The following is a 17,552-nucleotide window of genomic DNA, read 5'->3' as shown; positions in this document are numbered from 1 at the left end:
TCCTCTCTCTCTGATAGATAGGAGAGGGAGTATGGTTGGACCGGGGCTGGACGAGTGGTGGTCGTGAAGGAGGCGAGGTCGGTGGAGGAGGGATTGGGGGTCTGGGGAATGGCGTGGGCGTGGGCGAGGTGGGGGCGAGTTACAATGAGTCCTTCACCGACGCCATGGCCATGGTGGTGGCGGAGATGTGCCCCAACCTCACAACCCTCGACTTGTTTAGCTGCTCCAACATCACCGATGCGGCAGTGGTCGCCCTCGCCGGTGGCTGCCCCAACCTCACATCCCTCCGCTTGGACTACTGCTCCAACATCACCGATGCGGCAGTGGTGGCCGTGGCCGGCGGCTGCCCCAACCTCACATTCCTCGACTTGTACAACTGCTCCAACATCATTTTATGCGGCAGTGGTCGCCCTCGCTGGTGGCTGCCCCAACCTCACAACCCTCTACTTGTACAACTGCTCCGACATCACCGATGCGGCAGTGGTCGCCCTCGCCGGTGGCTGCCCCAACCTCACATTCCTCGGCTTCGGCAACTGCTCCAACATCACCGATGCGGCAGTGGTCACCCTCGCCGGTGGCTGCCCCAACCTCACAATCCTCCTCTTGGGCAACTGCTTCAACATCACCGATGCGGCAGTGGTCGCCCTCGCCGGTGGCTGCCCCAACCTCACAACCGTCCGCTTGGACAACTGCTCCAAGGTTACCCTCGACTTGGGTCGCGCGCGCACTACCATCGCCCAACCAGACTTCCCTGCATCGCAGCACGCCCATGCATTGCTTGACGTTGCTCAGGCCCATGTGCCCCATCCGGTGCATGCCATAGACCGCTGTAACCTCCTCTCCCTCGGCGCGCTCAACACGCTGCTTGCCAACGGCGCAGACCTCTACGATCTCGATGATGACAACAAGCACGCGTATGTGCATTCGCCCGCATCCTCTGCGCCGGTCTTTGTCGACCTCATGATCGAGTCGCTGCAGGCCAACGCTGACGGCGCCACCAAGCTCGCCAACGGCATCAACAAGGCCACCCTCGCCCTCTTTGTCGCCCTCCGCGCCTCACCGACCGTCCCGATCTCAGCCGACATCGTCTCCGAGCTCGTCACCGCTGGTGCAGACGTCAACGCTGTTGAACCCACATTCAATACGCCCGTCATTCATGTCGCGGCTGCCAACACGGAGCACGGTGCCCTCAAGGCTCTCCTCGAGGCAGTCGCCGCCCTGGATGTCGTCCTCGACCAGTCTGCCGTCGACGGAAACGGCGCCACTGTGCTCGACACCATTATCGCCGCGAACCAGCTGACAGCTGAGGCTATGGCCGAGCTGGGCGGAGTTGGTCTCGATCCCTTCACGCTGCAGCCGGACAACACGCACGTGTACGTAGCTGCTCCCGTGGAGCGATCTCCAGCGTTCTCATCTGCGATGGTTGCCTGGATCCGCGAGCATGGCGACGGCGCCACCGAGCTAACCAGCGGCATCAATAAGGCCACCCTCGCCCTCTTCATCGTCCTTCATGCCGCAGACACAATCCCGTTCTCCATCCCAGTCTTCACCTTCCTCATCAACTCCGGCGCCGACATCAATGCCCTCGAGCCGTCCCTTGAACTGCGCCCGCTCCACATCGCTGTCTCGCCCTCCAACATCCTCGCAACCATGGCACTGCTCGCCGCGGGTGCCGATGTGTGGGCTCTCGGGACCAACGGCGAGACGGCCATGTCAATTGCCTCGGCTGTGCTCAACAAGCCTGGAAGCGACACCAACGCGGCTGCAAAAGAAGTCTACAACCTCATCGTTGGTACAAGCTCTATCCCGGAGCGTGTTGCTGACCACGTCCGTGAGACCATCGCTGCTGGTGGCGACATTGGCGGCGGTGCAGGCGCCTCTGCTGGGTCCTCCACTCGCGTGGACAAACTCGAGGCCGAGCTCGCCGACACCAAGGCCGAGCTCGCCGACACCAAGGTCGAGCTCGCCGACACCAGGACCGAGCTCGCCGACACCAAGGCCGAGCTCGCCGATACCAAGGCCGAGCTCGCCGACACCAAGGCCGAGCTCGCCGACGTCAGGGATCACGTCACCATCGCCACGGGCAACATCGCCGCCCTCCAGGCCGACCGCGCCAACATCCTCCAGCACGTCGACAAGGCCATCACCATCTTCCAAGCACGCCGCTAGTCCTACGGCTCAAAATCTCTCCTCGTGGTGTGCCGCAGCGTCCACACCGCCGCCGGGACATCGTCCGCGGGCGACGCGATGCCGCAGTAAAACACGCCCAGCAGCGTGGAGGCTTTGTGATGTGCCGCAGCGTTAGCCGAGCGTGTAGGGAAACTGCGGGAGCCGACGGCAACACGCCCGAGACAATGATCCGGATCTCGTGAATAAGCCGATGCGGCGACGATTCGGCAAGCACATCTGGCTGCCTCTGGTAGTCGTTGAGCGGGCGGGTGGTCCACCATAACGAGATTGCCTGCACGCGCGCCTGCGCTCCGTGCGGAGCGCTGTGGATGAGGTCTGGGCAATCGACGCGTACGGCATGACGCCGATGCCTGACGCGATGAAAGTCCCGTGCAAGATGGTGACCACGTTGCGCGCGTTTGCATACATCGGCCACCGCCTCCATCACCACCGCCTGCAGCGTCTGCTTCACCGTCGCGCGCCTTGGTCTTCTTCCTCCTCTGGTAAAACAGCACGAGGACCAAGGCCGATCGCTGCGCCCGCGGGCGCCGCAGTGACCACGTCTTATCGACGAGGCAGAACACCACCCCTCGGCTCTGGCTGCGGTGCCGCTTGTATCGGCCAGAAACACGCAAGGGAACGGCGGGGGCTCAACGACGATCAAAGGCAGGATGAGCAGGACGTCGCCGTCGGCAAGATCGGCGGCGGCCAGGAAGAGCGCGAGGGCAAACTCGCTGGCAAAGCCGCAGCTTGGCGCGATTGTCGTCACCACCGGCGCGCTCCACCGCGCGAAAGGTCGGAGATCCTGCGGTGGACGGCGCGGCCTGAGACGGGTGGGACGTCGGCTCTGCCCAAGCCAAAAGTAGCGATGTGGCTACCGGTGCGCGCATCGTGGACGTCGTCACCCTCGACATTGCTCTCATCGCTGCTTCAAAAGACAAGGCTGTCGCGCTCGGCGGCCGATTCGTCGCCGTCGCTGTGGTCGACGAGGAGGGCCGAGGCGGCGATGGAGTGCTTGACCCAGAGGCCGACGCCCTCGATGATCGAAGCGACGGCGTAAAAGACGGCGAGGACGTACCACGAGTGCGGCGGGACGTGACGGTGGACGATCTGCATGCGGACGGGCGAGGGCCATGGCGGCCGTGGCCGGAAGCCCGATGACCACCGCCATGCTGACGATGTGCGCCACCGGAAGGTACAACCACTACTCGGGCGTGCAGCAGAGCGCGCCCGAGTGGTCGAGGACCGACCGTTCGCGCGAGCCGGGTACGGCTGTGGAGCAGATGATGAACTGGATGAGACAGGAAGCGAGATCCGGAGAATATCGATCGGCTCGATGATGGAGGCATGGGCCAGAGCCCGGCCAAAAATGGTCGATGCGAGCCAGATGGAATGGATGCCGGTGAAGCGGGCGCCAGCGAGTAGGGATGGTGAGGATGGCGGGCGGGCTGGGCCCACCAGGACCAACGTTGGCCGCATGTGGTCAAGGTCAACGAGCGGACGAAATCCAAGACCAGTGACCGCAGCGCAGACAGCAACAAGAACGTCAAGAACTCCGGCGCCGATCCAATCCCCACCACCATCCTCATCTCCATCAGCATGGCCTCACGAAACGACCGTCGTTGTTTGTGGTTGTGGCTGCAATTGTGGCTGTTGGGTATGGGCTGGCTTATGGCGGTTCCGGCGGCTGCGCAACCACCACCCCCACCCCCATCACCCCCACCACCCCCACCATCACCCCCACCCCCTCCACCATCACCCCCTCCACCACCACCCCCGGTGACGAGGCATACGAGCTGGGCAAGAACGTCTTCGGGGAGGAGGCACTCACCGAGCTCATCTCGTGCGTCACCGATCCCAAGCACGCCGACGGCAAGACAGTCGTCATCCTCGCCGGCTACAAGGCCAACATGCTTGCCATGCTCGACACCAATCCGGGCGCCAAGTCGCGCTTCCGCAAGACATGGGAGTTTCCGGACTGGACCGCCGACGACTGCACCACCTTTGTGGCGCGGCGGGCCCAGGCGACTGGCTTTACCATCCGCCCCGATGGCGGCGTACCGGCCGAGCTCCGCTCCGGCTTTGCCGCTCTTCTCTCTCGTCCCGGATGGGCCAACGCCCGCGACGCTGTCTCGGCCTACGAGGAGATGGTCGAGGCGCGGGCAGGGCGGGTGTATGACACACCCGAGATCGAGCCCGAGTTTGTCTTTGACGACGCCAACGCCGCCATGGCCGCCCTCCTCAAGCACCAACCCGAGGGCGAGAGTGTCGCCGCCAACGTCCGCTAGCATCCCGACGCGTTTGATTTTGCCTCTGCGCAGCTGCGCCACAGCGCACCGCCGCCGCGGCAGGCAATTCGAGAGGTCCGGGTCGAGTATCTGCCCGACTCAGACGGTGATGAAGGCGGCGATGCTGATGACCAGCCTCGTGCTTCGGACTGGCGGCTGGATCCTGCCGTCCGAGCAAAACAGCTGGACAAAGGTGTCGACGTCATCGGGCTGAGCCAGGCCGAGATCGAGAAGCAAGTCTACGCCGATATGGCAGCCGAGCAGGCCGAGGCCGAGCGTCTGGCGGCAGAGCTGAGAGCGGCAGAAGAGGCTGCGGCCGAAGCCGAGCGACAGCGTGCAGAGGCAGAGCGTCTGGCGCAGGAAGAGGAGATGCGGCGGCTGGCGGCTGAGCGAGCACGGCAGGAGGCAATCGCTGCCGAGCGTCGACGCGCGCTAGAAGCAGCGCAGCGCGAGGCGCTCGCGCAGAAGCGGATCCGACAGGCCGGCGTCTGCTGCGCCGGCTTCCGCTGGAACAAGATCGCCGGTGGGTACCAGTGCGCCGGTGGCTCACACTACCTCTCCGACGGACAGCTTGGCCTTGGCTGAGCAGTGCAATGTATCCGCACACCCGCATCACTTGTCCACCCAGCCCATACCACCAGGCCATCCTGCGGCCTATTCACCAAAACCTACGCCGCCACGAGTGGAGATGCAATGTCGGCCGACGGACAGCTTGACTTTGGGAGACCGTCGGCAACAGGCTCGCGTTCGAAGCATCCAGCGAATATCCATCAATAACACTCGGTCGCCTGTCGGCCAGCCTCCGCCACACGGCGAGGTGAGGACCAACCACGGTAGGTCTGCCGTGAACTCCCCGTCCACCCCCCCACCCCCCCACCCCCCCTCCGCATCCCGCATTCCACAGTCCCCTCCCTTCCCCCTCCCCTCCCCTCCCTTCCCCCTCCCCTCCCCTCCCTTCCCCCTCCACGCCCGTTGCCCACCCGTCAACCGAATTCTCGCGAAAAAAAACCAAACCCCCGCTATCACGTGCATTCCATCCCAACAACGCAGTGCAGACGCGACGCATCACACACTCGCATTCTTGTCTCGACTCACAAGCGTACGCACCCTCCCCCCCTCCTTCCCCTCCCAACCCTCCCAACCCCACGCCCCGCATGTCCCCCACCCCTCACTCTCTTCTCCTTCCCCCCTCCACCCCCCTTCTCCATACCCATGCCCTTACCCACCCCTCCGTCCTCACACAAATTTTTGCTCGCTCCACCACCACCTCCGCAGATGAGTTCGGCTGCTGCGAATGCGGACGACTATGCCCTCCAAATGACGTCGCTGGCCAACACGCCGGCAACGACGTCTATGTTTGAAACAGACATGACCACGACTGAGTTCCTCGAGTACGAAAAGGCGCTCAAGCAGCCGTGCTGCTCCAAGAGCCGGGCGCTGCTTTTTTCAGCCATCGCTGCGGTCTGCTTTGTCCTCGCCGCAGGCACCACCGTCGCCCTCGTCCTCCTCCTCAACAACGACAAGGCTGCATCGTCCTCTTCATCGGCAGACAACTCGCTCTCGCCGACTTCTCCGCCGCCGCCCGAGGGCTTTGCCCTCCCACCGCCGGCGCCTCCTGGCCAGCTGCTGACGGTCAAGGACCCCGCCTGCGACTGCACCGTCGCCCGATCGTACGATGGCTTCCCCTGGGAGCCGACCCCGCGCAACGATCGCGCCACTGTCCCGGTCCGTTGCGACGCCGACGGCGTGTGCTACATTCTCACCGCCTCGCCGCCGTCCAACGCCACCAGCATTGACATCCCGGCCCCGCTCACCGCCGTCTCGCCGCGTCACAGGGCTGCCCGTCTTCTCAGCCAGGCCACCTTTGGCGCCACCATCGAGACCATCACGGCGACAGCCTCTACCTACGGCGACGACGTCGCTCGCTGGGTCAAGGACCAGATGGCCATCCCGCGGACCTCGGCGAGAGCCTACGTCCGCCAGCGGTCCAATGGGCGCTACTTTGACGGCGCCTTTCAGACCGGCCACCTCACCAAGGCGTGCGACTACGGCGCCCGCTGGCACCAGTTTCTCTTCAACTTCTTCGACAACGGCAAGACGCTGACCGTCACCACCGGTGATGCGCCTGGTCGCTACTCACTCTACATCGACGGCGAGCTCCGCGCGGAGCTCTCCAAGTGGTACAACGAGACTCATCCGGGATCGTTCCCGGCCTCGTCCGAGTACAAGATCTACTGTGTCGAAGAGGGGCTTGGCAACCGCATCCGCCTCAAGCCGACCTCCTCCAGCGCCTCGGTCACCTGCGGCCGCATCAATACGTATGACTCGCCGTACACTATCACCAACCCGGCCATCGAGTTTGGCGACAGCGGCGCGCGCATTTCAGGTGCAAACGCGCTGCAGACTGTTACTGCCGCCGAGGTTGACTTTACTCCCGTCAACATCGCCAAGAACGGCGTCTTCGTCGTCGCTCATCGGACGCCCGGCTGCGTCGTCGGCACCGACCCCGCCGGCAACACCTACATGCTCCGTGACGGTGAGTTCTTCCGCTTTGATCCGCGCATCCGCCTCATCACCAACACCGTTGACCAGCCGTCGACCGGCCTGCCCGAGGGTGCCACCTGCCCCACCGCTCCGCTTGACTACCAGAACGCCCGTGGGTGCACCATCCGCCCAGAGTGCGGCTCGCCGCCGGTCTTCACCTCGGTTAACTTTGATCTCGATGCCTCTGTTCTTCGCACCTGGTACAACGATGACATCTCCCGCCGTCGCATCGTTTACTCTGTTCGCGGTCTCCGCCTCGAGGGCGAGTACGCCACCTCGCCCTGCACCGGCGGCCGATCGCGCTGGGTCAACGTGGGCGCCGCTGGCTCCTGTGCCGAGACGCCCGGCCTCAACACTGCTACCAAGGCCGCCATCACCAACGCGCTCACTGCCACCACCGACAAGGCCAACTCGCTCCTCCGCGATGTTGTCGTCTCTGATGCTGGTTGCGACGCGACCAACACCGCCACCATCGGCGCTCGTGTCGCCGCAGACTCGTTCTGCTGGCAGCACGTCCACCCCGATGAGTACACCGTCCGCGACGTCACCGACTGGAATGTCAACCATCCGGGCAATGCCGCTGCTGCAGGCGCTGGCAACCCCAATCCCATCGATCGCTTTGCCCGCGACGGCGGCACCGAGCTGTACTACCCGGCCTCGCACCCGATGAGCCGCTGGGCCGAGCACAGGGTTCAGATGCCCGCCGTTGGCCGCCTCGGCGACTCGCTCGCGTTTGGCGACATCGCCTCGCAGCTCAAGACCATCGATCTTGCGCTCGCCGTTGGCGCCCTCGCTGAGGCGCCTGTCGGAGGCGCCATCGCCTGCGGGAGCTACGACGAAGTCATGAACAAGCCCGAGTACGGCGAGTACTACCCGACGTACGTCTACAACCGGCCGCCCCAGCGCTATCTTGCCGAGAAATCGGTCGACTCGCCGATGAAGCTCGAGCGGACGACCGAGTACGGCATCTCCAACGTCATGCACAAGGCCAACGATCAGCTCCGCCAGCGCGTCGCCTTCTCGCTCTCAAACTTCATCGTTCTCGCCACCGGCCCCATCTCGGGCTATCGCGACAAGGCCGAGGGCTTCCTCAAGTACTACGACATCTTTACCCGCAACGCCTTTGGATCGTTTGCCACCATCCTCAAGGATGTCTCCTACCACCGCTACATGGGATCGTACCTCACCTACGAGGGCTCGCGTGCCTATGCCTCATCGGGCACCTTCCCCGACGAGAACTACGCTCGCGAGATCATGCAGCTCTTCTCCATCGGCCTTGTTGAGCTCAACGACGACGGCACGCCCAAGCGCGATGCTGCCGGCAACGAGCTTCCTACCTACGGCCAGGAAGACATTGTCGACTACGCCCGGGTTTGGACCGGCTTTGAGGGCTACACCTACCGCCGCAACCTCATCGGGACGCCGGAGCAGGACGTCGGCGCTGATGCCATGCTCATCAACCCGGTCTACCACGATCGCATGCCCAAGCTCCGCCTCGCCTCGGCCGGCGGCGGGTACATCGGTGATACCTACCCGATTTGCGATGAGCTGCCGGGCAAGCCGTGGCTCAACAAGGGCGCACGCTACACGCTCGTTGGCCCGACCTCGGGCTCGAGCTACCTCGATGGCAACGAGCACCGCCTTGAGCCGCTCACTCCGGTCTCAGACGGCTCATCCGGCCTCTTTGAGGCGCTTTGTGGTCGCATGGCCCCCGGATCTCCCTGCACCTTCCCGGCCGCGCCCGTTCTTCAGGAGACCGTGCCCTGCGTCGGCAACCAGGAGTGCGACGCTGGCGAGGTGGTGACTGTCAAGATCATCGATCCTATCGGCAACGTCTCCATGTACTACCGCGCCAACTCGGTCCCCTGCGTCCGTCTCGCCTTTTTCAACGGCGGCGAGACTGTCTCTTCCCGCTACCATCGGACGTGCGCCAACCCCGTCACCCCGGCCGCCATGCCGCTCTGCTGCTCGCCGACCAACACCCGCTCTATGACCGTCGTCCCGGGCATCTGCAACTTTATTCACGAGAAGGTGAGCCACACTGAGGCCGTCGCGCGCTGCTCCGCTGCCGGTGCTGTTCTCTGCGATCACACTATCACCAACGGTGGTTGGGGTAGGACCTGTCTCGATCGCTCGAGCTACTGGGCCAACTCCAACTGCTCCATCAAGGCTCAGATCTACGCCAGCGGCCGCGTCGGCGTCGTCGACGATATCGCTCTCAGCACCGAAAAGGTGCTGCAAAAGTCTTCCAACAACTTTTTCCGCGTCGTCTGGAACTCGGACCCGCTCCTCGCCATCGACGGCGTCTGCCCTGCCGGCTGTGATGCCGAGCCCACGGCCGATGGTGTCTCGTGCATCTGCTCCACACGCGTCGTCGACTCGGTCGTCTACACTTCTCCGGAGCAGTTGATCAACGCCACGTCGGCCGATCTCCTCGCCAACGTCCACATCGGCGCCACCGCGCCGTCAATGTACGGTGCGGGTGTGTACGCCGAGTGCACCACCGATGTGTGCAAGTCTGTGGCCAACACCACAGGCGCCACCATCTGGCTTCACTCGGGCGATGGTGGCAGCTTCTCAGCGCGTACCATCTTTGCGCTCCCGGCCTTCCGCCTGGGCGGTCGGCCGCGCTTCATCCTCAACCGGGTCTCGACGGTCTACCTCGGCGACGGCGATGCTTACTCCTTCCGCAACGCGCCGACCTTTACCCGCTTTGTCGGCTTTGGCAAAGTCTTTAACGCCGACTACGATAGCCTCGGTATGTTCGCCCACACGGCGCACGATGAGGTCAGCGCCTTGCTCGAGATGCTGGTCGAGCACGATGCCACCGCGCCGTTTGTCTGCTGGCGTCTCATCCAGAACCTGGTCACATCGAACCCGTCGCCACGGTACATGGAAAAGGTGGTCAAGGCCTTCCGGACCGGCTCGGTCACCACTCGCGATGGCACCGTCCATGCCTTCTCTAACACCTACGGCGATCTCGGCGCCGCCATCTTTGCCATCCTCACCGATCGCGAGGCCCGGTCCGACGTCCTGTTGGCCGACACCTCGTTTGGCATGGTCAACGATCCTCTCATGCTCCTCCATCGCGTCCTCCGGGGGCTGGACTACCAGTCGCCGATCAAGCGCGAGCTTCAGCTGCAGACTTCGTCTCCCATCGCCATGCAGCCGCTCACTGCGCCATCGGTTTTCTCCTTCTATCTGCCCGAATACCAGCCGTCCGGGCGCATGCTCGATGAAGGCCTCTTCTCTCCAGCTGCCCAGCTCGCCACCCCGCCCATCATGGTCTCGCTGCTCAACGGCATCCACTCGCTCATGGACTACGGCCTCACCCACTGCGCTAGCGGGTTTGGCGACGACCTGCGGACGTACGGGTGCGGCGATCCCAAGCCGTACGCTGATGGCTACCTCGACGCGCTTGAGAACGCAGCGACCAAGCACGCTGCCTCGACCGCCGCCGACATCGTCGACGAGCTCTCGCTTGTCCTTACCGGCGGGCGGATCCTGCCGGGCATGGCCACGCACACCACGCTCTTGACTGATTTTGAGCGGGTCGACGCCGAGTCTGGCCGCGCTGCTGCCATCCGCCGGACGGCCAAGATCATGATCGCCGCGCCCGAGTTCTACACCACCAACGTGGCCCAGCCGACCGAACGGTCGCGGGCCGAGTCCTCGACCACATCGGGCAGCACCCGCCCGTTCAAGGCCCTTGTAATGATCTTCCTCGAGGGTGGGCTCGACTCGTTCGCTGCCCTTGAGCCGCTCACCTGTGATGCCGGCGTCCGTGCCGAGTACGAGTCCGTCCGTGGCGGGGCCGCGATGGACACAGGCTCGCTCCTCCCGGTCACCAACAACGGCGGCGATCCGCAGCCATGCTCTACCTTTGGCATGCATCCGGCCTTTGCCAACGTCAAGCAGGCCTACGATGACGGCGATGCGCTCTGGTTTGCCAACATCGGCGCCCTCGTCGAGCCGACCACCCTCGAGCAGTACCGTAAGAAGCGCGTCGGCCTCCCTGTCTCGCTCTACTCGCACAGCTCGATGCAGCTCCACGGGCGGACGTGTGACCCAGGCTCACTCCGCGGATCGGGTGTCCTGGCTCGCATCGCCGACGTCCTCTCCACCACCATCGCCGACACCTACTCTCTTGTCATGCAGTCGGTCCGCGGCGCAACGCGGGCGATGAGCGGAACCAAGGTCTCGTACGACATTGTGGGAACAGGCACCTCGATCGAGACGCTCAACAACCGCGACGACGTCCGACCGGTCGTCAACAAGCTGCTTGCCCGCAAGGAGGCGACGCCACTCACCGACCTCTTTGGCGACCAGCTCGACTCTGCTCTCAACTCGACCGAAAAAATCAACCAGCAGCTCGCCACCGTCTCGCTTCTCAACTCATGGTCCGGCTCAGGTCTCACCTTCCGCCAGATCAAGCGTGTTGCCGAGCTCATCATCGGCGCTCGCGGCGACGGTCAGGAGCGCGGTATCTACTACGCCACCGCCACCAACTTTGACACTCACAACAGCCTCGATCTCAACGGCGCCATCGGTGCTGTCGACACCCCGCTCGGCCAACTCATCCAGGAGCTCAAGCTGCAGAACGTGTGGGACGACACCACCATCGTCCTCATGTCCGAGTTTGGCCGGACGCTCAAGAACAACGGCAAGGGCACCGATCACGCGTGGGGCGGCAACACAGTCATTCTTGGTGGCGGGCTTCGCGGTGAGCGGGTGCTCGGCCAGTACATCAACAAGTTCTCTGACGATGGCCCGCAGATCATCGACAAGGGTCGCGTCCTGCCCACCATGCCGTGGGAGGCCATGTGGCACGGCATCGCTCAGTGGTTCGGCGTCGCCGACGAGCACATGCCGGCCATCTTCCCCAACTGGGCCAAATTTGATCCGTCCACCTTCTACACTCAGGCCGATCTCTACGAATAGGGGGAGTCTGTCCTCAACCCATTTGGCAAGTGGCTAATTTTGTCGCCAAACCAATAAAATGCTCAGCCAGTCACTCTGGTTCTGAATGCGTTCATCCTATGCTGAAAATACCCGATCCCGTCTCGCTCTCGGAAGTCAAGCAGCATGAGGCTTGGTTAGTACTGTGGTGGGGGACCACACGGGAATACCGAGTAACGCATTCTTTTTTCTTTTTGCCCAAACACACACCCTCCCTGTCTGCATCCCCCCCCCCCCCCCCCACACACACATACATCGTCGCACTTTGGGGGACAAATGATCTGAGCTTGGATCGGGTTGGTTAGTCTACGGGGAGCCTGTCGCCAAGATGCGTGTTCGCTTGGCGATCTCGCTCACGATTTCCGACGGCTGGTCACTGGGACCAAACGGGGCGAAACCGTACTCGAGGAGGCGGAAGACAGTGGCGACGTGATCGGTCTTGTGGGCAGGGGTGAACTTTTCGTGCCGCCAGTTGGACCACTGATCGTGATGGGCGTCGGTTTGGAAGAAGTTGTCCATGGCGTGGATGAGCGGATGGTCGATGCTGTTGACATCATGCTCCTTCATGTTGCGGAGCGTGGTCGACGTAATGTCGCTGCCGATGATGGCAGAGAAGACCTTGCCACGGTTGGCGTCGGCAGCATCCACTGCGGCCTTGGCCTCAGCCATGGCCCAGCGCGAAACAATGAGGAACTTGGAAACAAGGACGAGAACGACCGATGACGCCTTGACGTGGGCAACCATGTCACGCGGGGTTGCGCAGCGCTCACCGTCAAGCGACTTGATGTCAAGAAAGACACGGAGGTCGCGACCGGTGAGGTTGTTGTAGAGATCTCTGGCGATACCCTTGTCCCCGCCGCCGTGGCAGATGAACACGTCCCACTTCCTACCGGAAATGTTTGTAGCTGGCGGCTGGATAAACGATGGTGACGCCATGTAGCCTCCAGAAGCGCTTTCTTCGTTTGTCTGAGACGATGTCGGCGGCGGACTGCTGGTAGGCGATGAGCCGGCAGACTGGTACCTATTGGTAATCGAAGTGGCCAGGGGCTGCCGACCGGGATCCCCCAAGGACTTGGATGTCGAACCACCGTCATCACCGCCGCCCCCACCAAACATGCCTCCTAAGATTGCCTGTTGGAGTGGTTGTGGCTGCTGCGATGGGGAGCACCTCATCGGAGTTCCACAGAAAGCCGTGAAGTTGCCGAGTCATAGGCGCAGCGGCAAGCGTGGATCTCGATTCGAGTCGAGCCAAAGCATGCGCTGACTCGTAGCGCAAAGGACCCGTCATGGTCACCGTCACATTGGGGTTCACACTGGCGATGATATCTGGCATGTCGGACGAGATGTTCGGCAGAACTTGATGAGCACAGTTCGTAGATGCCGGCAGTTGCGGACGACAGCGAGTAGGCCGTCGTCGGTGATGGCGGAAGAGTTGTTGAGAACAAGGACCTCAAGTCCATGGCAGTCGACAGCAACTACCATGAGTGCGCTATCGGTGATGTCCTCGCCGCTTTCAGTCAAATCGATGCACTTCAGATGCGGGCATCGGTGCACCAACGCAACCAGCGTGTCGTTGTCGGACATGCCGGACACGGTCCCGACCTTGTCTGGACCACCAACACTCCCCAACAGCACCTCGAAAATGGGTCACCCACAGGTACGTGTTGAACATGGAGTTTGACAGACATGGTGACCGTAGCTCTCTCCCGCTCCCTGGAGCCAAGTGTGGCCGCGAGTGTGCCCTCGGTCTTCGACCTAGTCGCCACCCGAGCCGCTTTGCCGCAATGAGTGCCGTGGCAAAGGAAAGGTAGGTGATCATCGCTGCCGCCATGATGGGCATGTCTGCAGCTGTGATGGGAGCGAGCATGGTGGTGGCTGGCCATGGGGAGGGTTATGATGGCCATTGGCGCTATGTGGAGCGTGGTTGGCTTGGGGCGTTTCATTGGCAAGGGGAAGTGGAAGGAAAGGGAAGTCGATCGACCGGGGGAGAAGCAAGCTGAGGCGAGTGAGGGTATGGCTGTGAAGCCTAGAGAAATGAATGGATGGATGGCACCCCACGCTGCATGCTACGGGATACAGACTGCAGGTCGTGATTGTGCTGTCGTTGCGTGCTCGTTTGTGCCATCATCCATCCCTCCTGCACATTTCCTTACACACAGAGTAAGAGCCCGAAAGCCAAATATTTCTCCACTATCGTCAGTCTTCCCCTCCCCCTCCCCCACACACCACGGCCGTTGGCCATGCTAAAGCCCTCACGCCTTTTTTTCAGCCAATTTTTTTCGGGCGCCAGTGGCCCTTTCTTTGCTAGGTGCAAAGGAGAGAGCCCCAAACGCATGCGGCAGCACCGCAGCGACAGCGAGTCACACACGGTGGCTTGTTGCGGGAGGAACTCACACTCAACATCCTCACCGGCAGTGGAACTGGCAAGGATTCTCTCTGGGCCAGTGTCTCTCCCCGGTGGCATGCAATTCCAGCGCGGTCGAGGTGTGGGCGGGTCGAGCAGCAGCTCGTCAGCCAGTTGGAAAGGCATGACATCGAGCACGTCGACCATGTCGAGCACGTCGAGCACGTCTGTTTTCCGCATTGACACCTTTAATGTGAAGGATACCAAGTTCTGGAAGGGGCTGAAGGAGGTGATCATGGGCCTGGTGTGGGTTGTGGCCGTCCTGATTGTGGCGCCCATCGCCTTTACCGTCTTCCTCGTCGTCGACATCTACAACGTGTGCGGGGCAAAGCTGCCGAGATGGCTTGCACGGCTCCGCTACGGCCACGCTGGAGAAAGCGAGAGCGATAGCGAGAGCGGATCGTCCGACTCTCGTAATGTGGGGATGATGGGAACGGCGTCGGATGACAGCTCGAGCGATGACGACGGCGGGCAGACCAAGACGGAGAAACGGAACAAGCGGTACATGTTCTGGTTCTCGCTCGCCGCCGTTCTCCTTCCGTATCTGGCGTGGATGAACATACTGCTGTACGTGGTATACTTTGAGGAGGTCTCGATCTCGTCGGTGGAGGTCTTTGCGCCGGCCGCGCTTGTTGTTGTTGTCGTCTGCGTCTACAACCTCTCGCTCTCGTCGCGGCTCTCCGACACCGGCGCCGTGTACGACATGGCCAACAACGAGCGGTACCTCCGCGACATCAACTTTTACCTCCGCGACGGCTTCGCCTACAAGAACGACCTCCGCGATAGCAGGCAGGTGGCTGCCGAGACGAACATGATCGACAACCGGCTGCTGCTGCGCAAGATCAAGCGTGACTCGCGGCTGATCAAGGCGCGATGGTCGCGGGCCATTGTGGGTCTTGCGGCCGCGACGGCCGCGCTTGGGCTTGCACTTACCGGCCCGCTGCACCGCGTCATCAATCCGGGCGACCGCTCGCTGGAGCATCCAGAGTTCTTTGGCCGCGGCGCGACGTACGACAAGCTCATTGTGGTCTCGTCGGCGTACTCGATCTTCGTCTTTGCCCTTGCCTTTCTCCTTGCTGCCGTCGCCATTGCCGCCCACTACTGGAAGATCTACCGCGGCTTGCTGGTGGCGTTTAACCTCGTCCGTGACGACAACGGTGGCATCAAAGTTGTGGACGCCGACGACAGCAGCAGCTCATCGGGCGAGGGCCTCGAGCTCAAGCTCAACACTTCCGGAAGCATTCTCATGTGGCTGCGGATGAAGCGCGAGATCCGGCAGTGGGACCGCGACTCGCTTGTCTCGGCTCTCGTCCACCCGATCTTCGTCTTCTCGGTCATTTTTCTCGTTGCCTTTGCTGTCGTCTTTGGCTTGCGTGTCTTGGTGAGCGAGGTCCAGAGTGACCATCCATTCGATGAGCTTGCGGTGTACGGCATCATCAGCGCAGTCCTTATCGTCGTCTTTCTCGCCTTTACCGTCACCGCCTCTTTCTCCATCGCCGAGCTACCGGAGAAGGAGAACCAGTTCCTGGAGGAGTTCCGCATCGCCGATCTGCAGCAGTACCTTGACAACATCAAGGCGCAGCTGGCGTCGATGAAGATGCACGCGCACAACCATGGGCATGGTGGCAGCGGCTCCGACGACTCGGACGGACAGCGGTGGTGGGTCTCATCCTCGTCCTCGTCAAGCAGCAATCGCGGCGGGCACAAAGCAAGCCGCATGGTGCCACCAATCCGACAGCTCTCGCCGTACAAGCTCGATCTTGCCGCCAAGCACCTGCAGCGCGTGATGCGGACGCTCGAAAAGGCGATCAAGTTCAACACGCCACGGCCCATCAAGATCTTTGGCCTTCCACTCAACCGCAAGCTCCTGGCCTCACTCTCGACCTCGCCGCTCATCACCGTCGTGCTGTGGATTGCGAATCGCACGCAGTAGCAAATGAAACCGTAGCAGCGTCACAACGAGTCCGAAGCGGAGCCCGAGGCGGAGCCCGAAGCACATGACACGATCGTCAGCGAAGAGGAGCGCGACGACTTGGTCTCCCGCACAGCTACGTGTGCCTCGGAAAGCTGCATTGCATTGGTCCTACGCTGATGGATCAACGCGCTCGTCGGTGAGAAGCAGCACAACCACGTCCGGGTGGCCTGCCGTACCGAATGGCCAAGTTGTCGTCTGGTCACGGATGGAGACGCGGGTCGGCGAGGAGATGTGACCAGACGACAGGATGGCCATAGACGGCACCTGGCCACACTACCTACACACCTCACCCCACCCCCTCCCGCACCATGGCCAGACGCAAGGGACAATACCAAAGAAGAGCCCGACGAGGTCGCGGTGGTGGACCACAACAGGGCGAGCGAGCGGGCGGGAGCCAGAGACCGAGCCAGAGCCGACCTACCTGTGACCACAGGTTGTCGTATGCGGGAAGCGCATGGGGGAGAGTAGGACGCAGGGAGGAGAATATACTGAACCAGTTGCTGGATGTGGTGCGGTACGGAAGCGCCAACAAGTTGAAGGCCCTTCTCTCTCAGGTCGCCACCCGGGTCTCGCTCGACTCCTGCTACCAGGACGTCGCTCCGCTCGCAGCCGTGGCCATGTCGCTGAACGAGTTGGACAAGGTGGCGCTCCTGCTTGATGCTGGCGCATCCGTCAATTTTGCGGAAAAGGATATCATCGGTGTCTTTCATATGGCGGCGCGTTATGGTTTAGTTCATGCTGTGCCCATGCTGCTGGAGCGAGGCGCTCTCATCGACTTGCCTGGTGATCGGAACGAGACTCCGCTGTTTGTGGTACCTTGACAACATCAAGGCGCAGCTGGCGTCGATGAAGATGCACGCGCACAACCATGGGCATGGTGGCAGCGGCTCCGACGACTCGGACGGACAGCGGTGGTGGGTCTCATCCTCGTCCTCGTCAAGCAGCAATCGCGGCGGGCACAAAGCAAGCCGCATGGTGCCACCAATCCGACAGCTCTCGCCGTACAAGCTCGATCTTGCCGCCAAGCACCTGCAGCGGGTGATGCGGACGCTCGAAAAGGCGATCAAGTTCAACACGCCACGGCCCATCAAGATCTTTGGCCTTCCACTCAACCGCAAGCTCCTGGCCTCACTCTCGACCTCGCCGCTCATCACCGTCGTGCTGTGGATTGCGAATCGCACGCAGTAGCAAGTGAAACCGTAGCAGCGTCACA

At 62.5% G+C, this 17,552-nt stretch overlaps 6 protein-coding genes and 1 non-coding gene across 7 annotated transcripts; 5 read left to right on the top strand and 2 right to left on the bottom strand.

The window, feature by feature from the left end:
- Positions 1-164: 164 nt before the first annotated feature.
- Positions 165-2,169, top strand: AMSG_08837 (F-box/LRR-repeat protein 2; the record flags this gene model as incomplete). The annotated part of the gene is made up of 2 exons (XM_013899139.1): positions 165-405; positions 482-2,169. 2 exons carry the CDS (start codon positions 165-167, stop codon positions 2,167-2,169), a joined length of 1,929 nt encoding a protein of 642 aa, XP_013754593.1.
- Positions 2,170-2,934: 765 nt separating this feature from the next.
- On the bottom strand, positions 2,935-3,285 carry AMSG_08836 (uncharacterized protein; the record flags this gene model as incomplete). Its single annotated transcript, XM_013899138.1, has 2 exons — positions 2,935-3,075; positions 3,109-3,285. The coding sequence occupies 2 exons, from the start codon at positions 3,283-3,285 to the stop codon at positions 2,935-2,937; spliced, it is 318 nt and encodes a 105-aa protein (XP_013754592.1).
- Positions 3,286-3,828: 543 nt separating this feature from the next.
- Positions 3,829-5,042, top strand: AMSG_08835 (uncharacterized protein; the record flags this gene model as incomplete). Its single annotated transcript, XM_013899137.1, has 3 exons — positions 3,829-3,846; positions 3,957-4,448; positions 4,491-5,042. The coding sequence occupies 3 exons, from the start codon at positions 3,829-3,831 to the stop codon at positions 5,040-5,042; spliced, it is 1,062 nt and encodes a 353-aa protein (XP_013754591.1).
- A 108-nt stretch (positions 5,043-5,150) lies between these two features.
- On the top strand, positions 5,151-12,015 carry AMSG_08834 (twin-arginine translocation domain-containing protein; the record flags this gene model as incomplete). The annotated part of the gene is made up of 2 exons (XM_013899136.1): positions 5,151-5,185; positions 5,738-12,015. 2 exons carry the CDS (start codon positions 5,151-5,153, stop codon positions 11,940-11,942), a joined length of 6,240 nt encoding a protein of 2,079 aa, XP_013754590.1. The 3' UTR covers positions 11,943-12,015.
- A 14-nt stretch (positions 12,016-12,029) lies between these two features.
- AMSG_20096 lies at positions 12,030-12,145 on the top strand. Its single transcript, XR_001290154.1, has one exon. It is a non-coding gene; the product is annotated as a 5S ribosomal RNA (ribosomal RNA).
- A 74-nt stretch (positions 12,146-12,219) lies between these two features.
- AMSG_08833 (uncharacterized protein) lies at positions 12,220-13,544 on the bottom strand (the record flags this gene model as incomplete). Its single annotated transcript, XM_013899135.1, has 2 exons — positions 12,220-12,981; positions 13,318-13,544. 2 exons carry the CDS (start codon positions 13,542-13,544, stop codon positions 12,267-12,269), a joined length of 942 nt encoding a protein of 313 aa, XP_013754589.1. The 3' UTR covers positions 12,220-12,266.
- A 944-nt stretch (positions 13,545-14,488) lies between these two features.
- Positions 14,489-17,527, top strand: AMSG_12206 (uncharacterized protein; the record flags this gene model as incomplete). The annotated part of the gene is made up of 3 exons (XM_013899151.1): positions 14,489-16,293; positions 16,863-17,151; positions 17,177-17,527. 3 exons carry the CDS (start codon positions 14,489-14,491, stop codon positions 17,525-17,527), a joined length of 2,445 nt encoding a protein of 814 aa, XP_013754605.1.
- Positions 17,528-17,552: the final 25 nt, after the last annotated feature.

This window comes from Thecamonas trahens (assembly GCF_000142905.1).
Source record: "Thecamonas trahens ATCC 50062 unplaced genomic scaffold supercont1.48, whole genome shotgun sequence".
NCBI classification, from domain to species: domain Eukaryota; order Apusomonadida; family Apusomonadidae; genus Thecamonas; species Thecamonas trahens.
The sequence above is the reverse complement of the archived record's forward strand: the minus strand, read 5'-3'. Positions and strand labels throughout refer to the sequence as shown.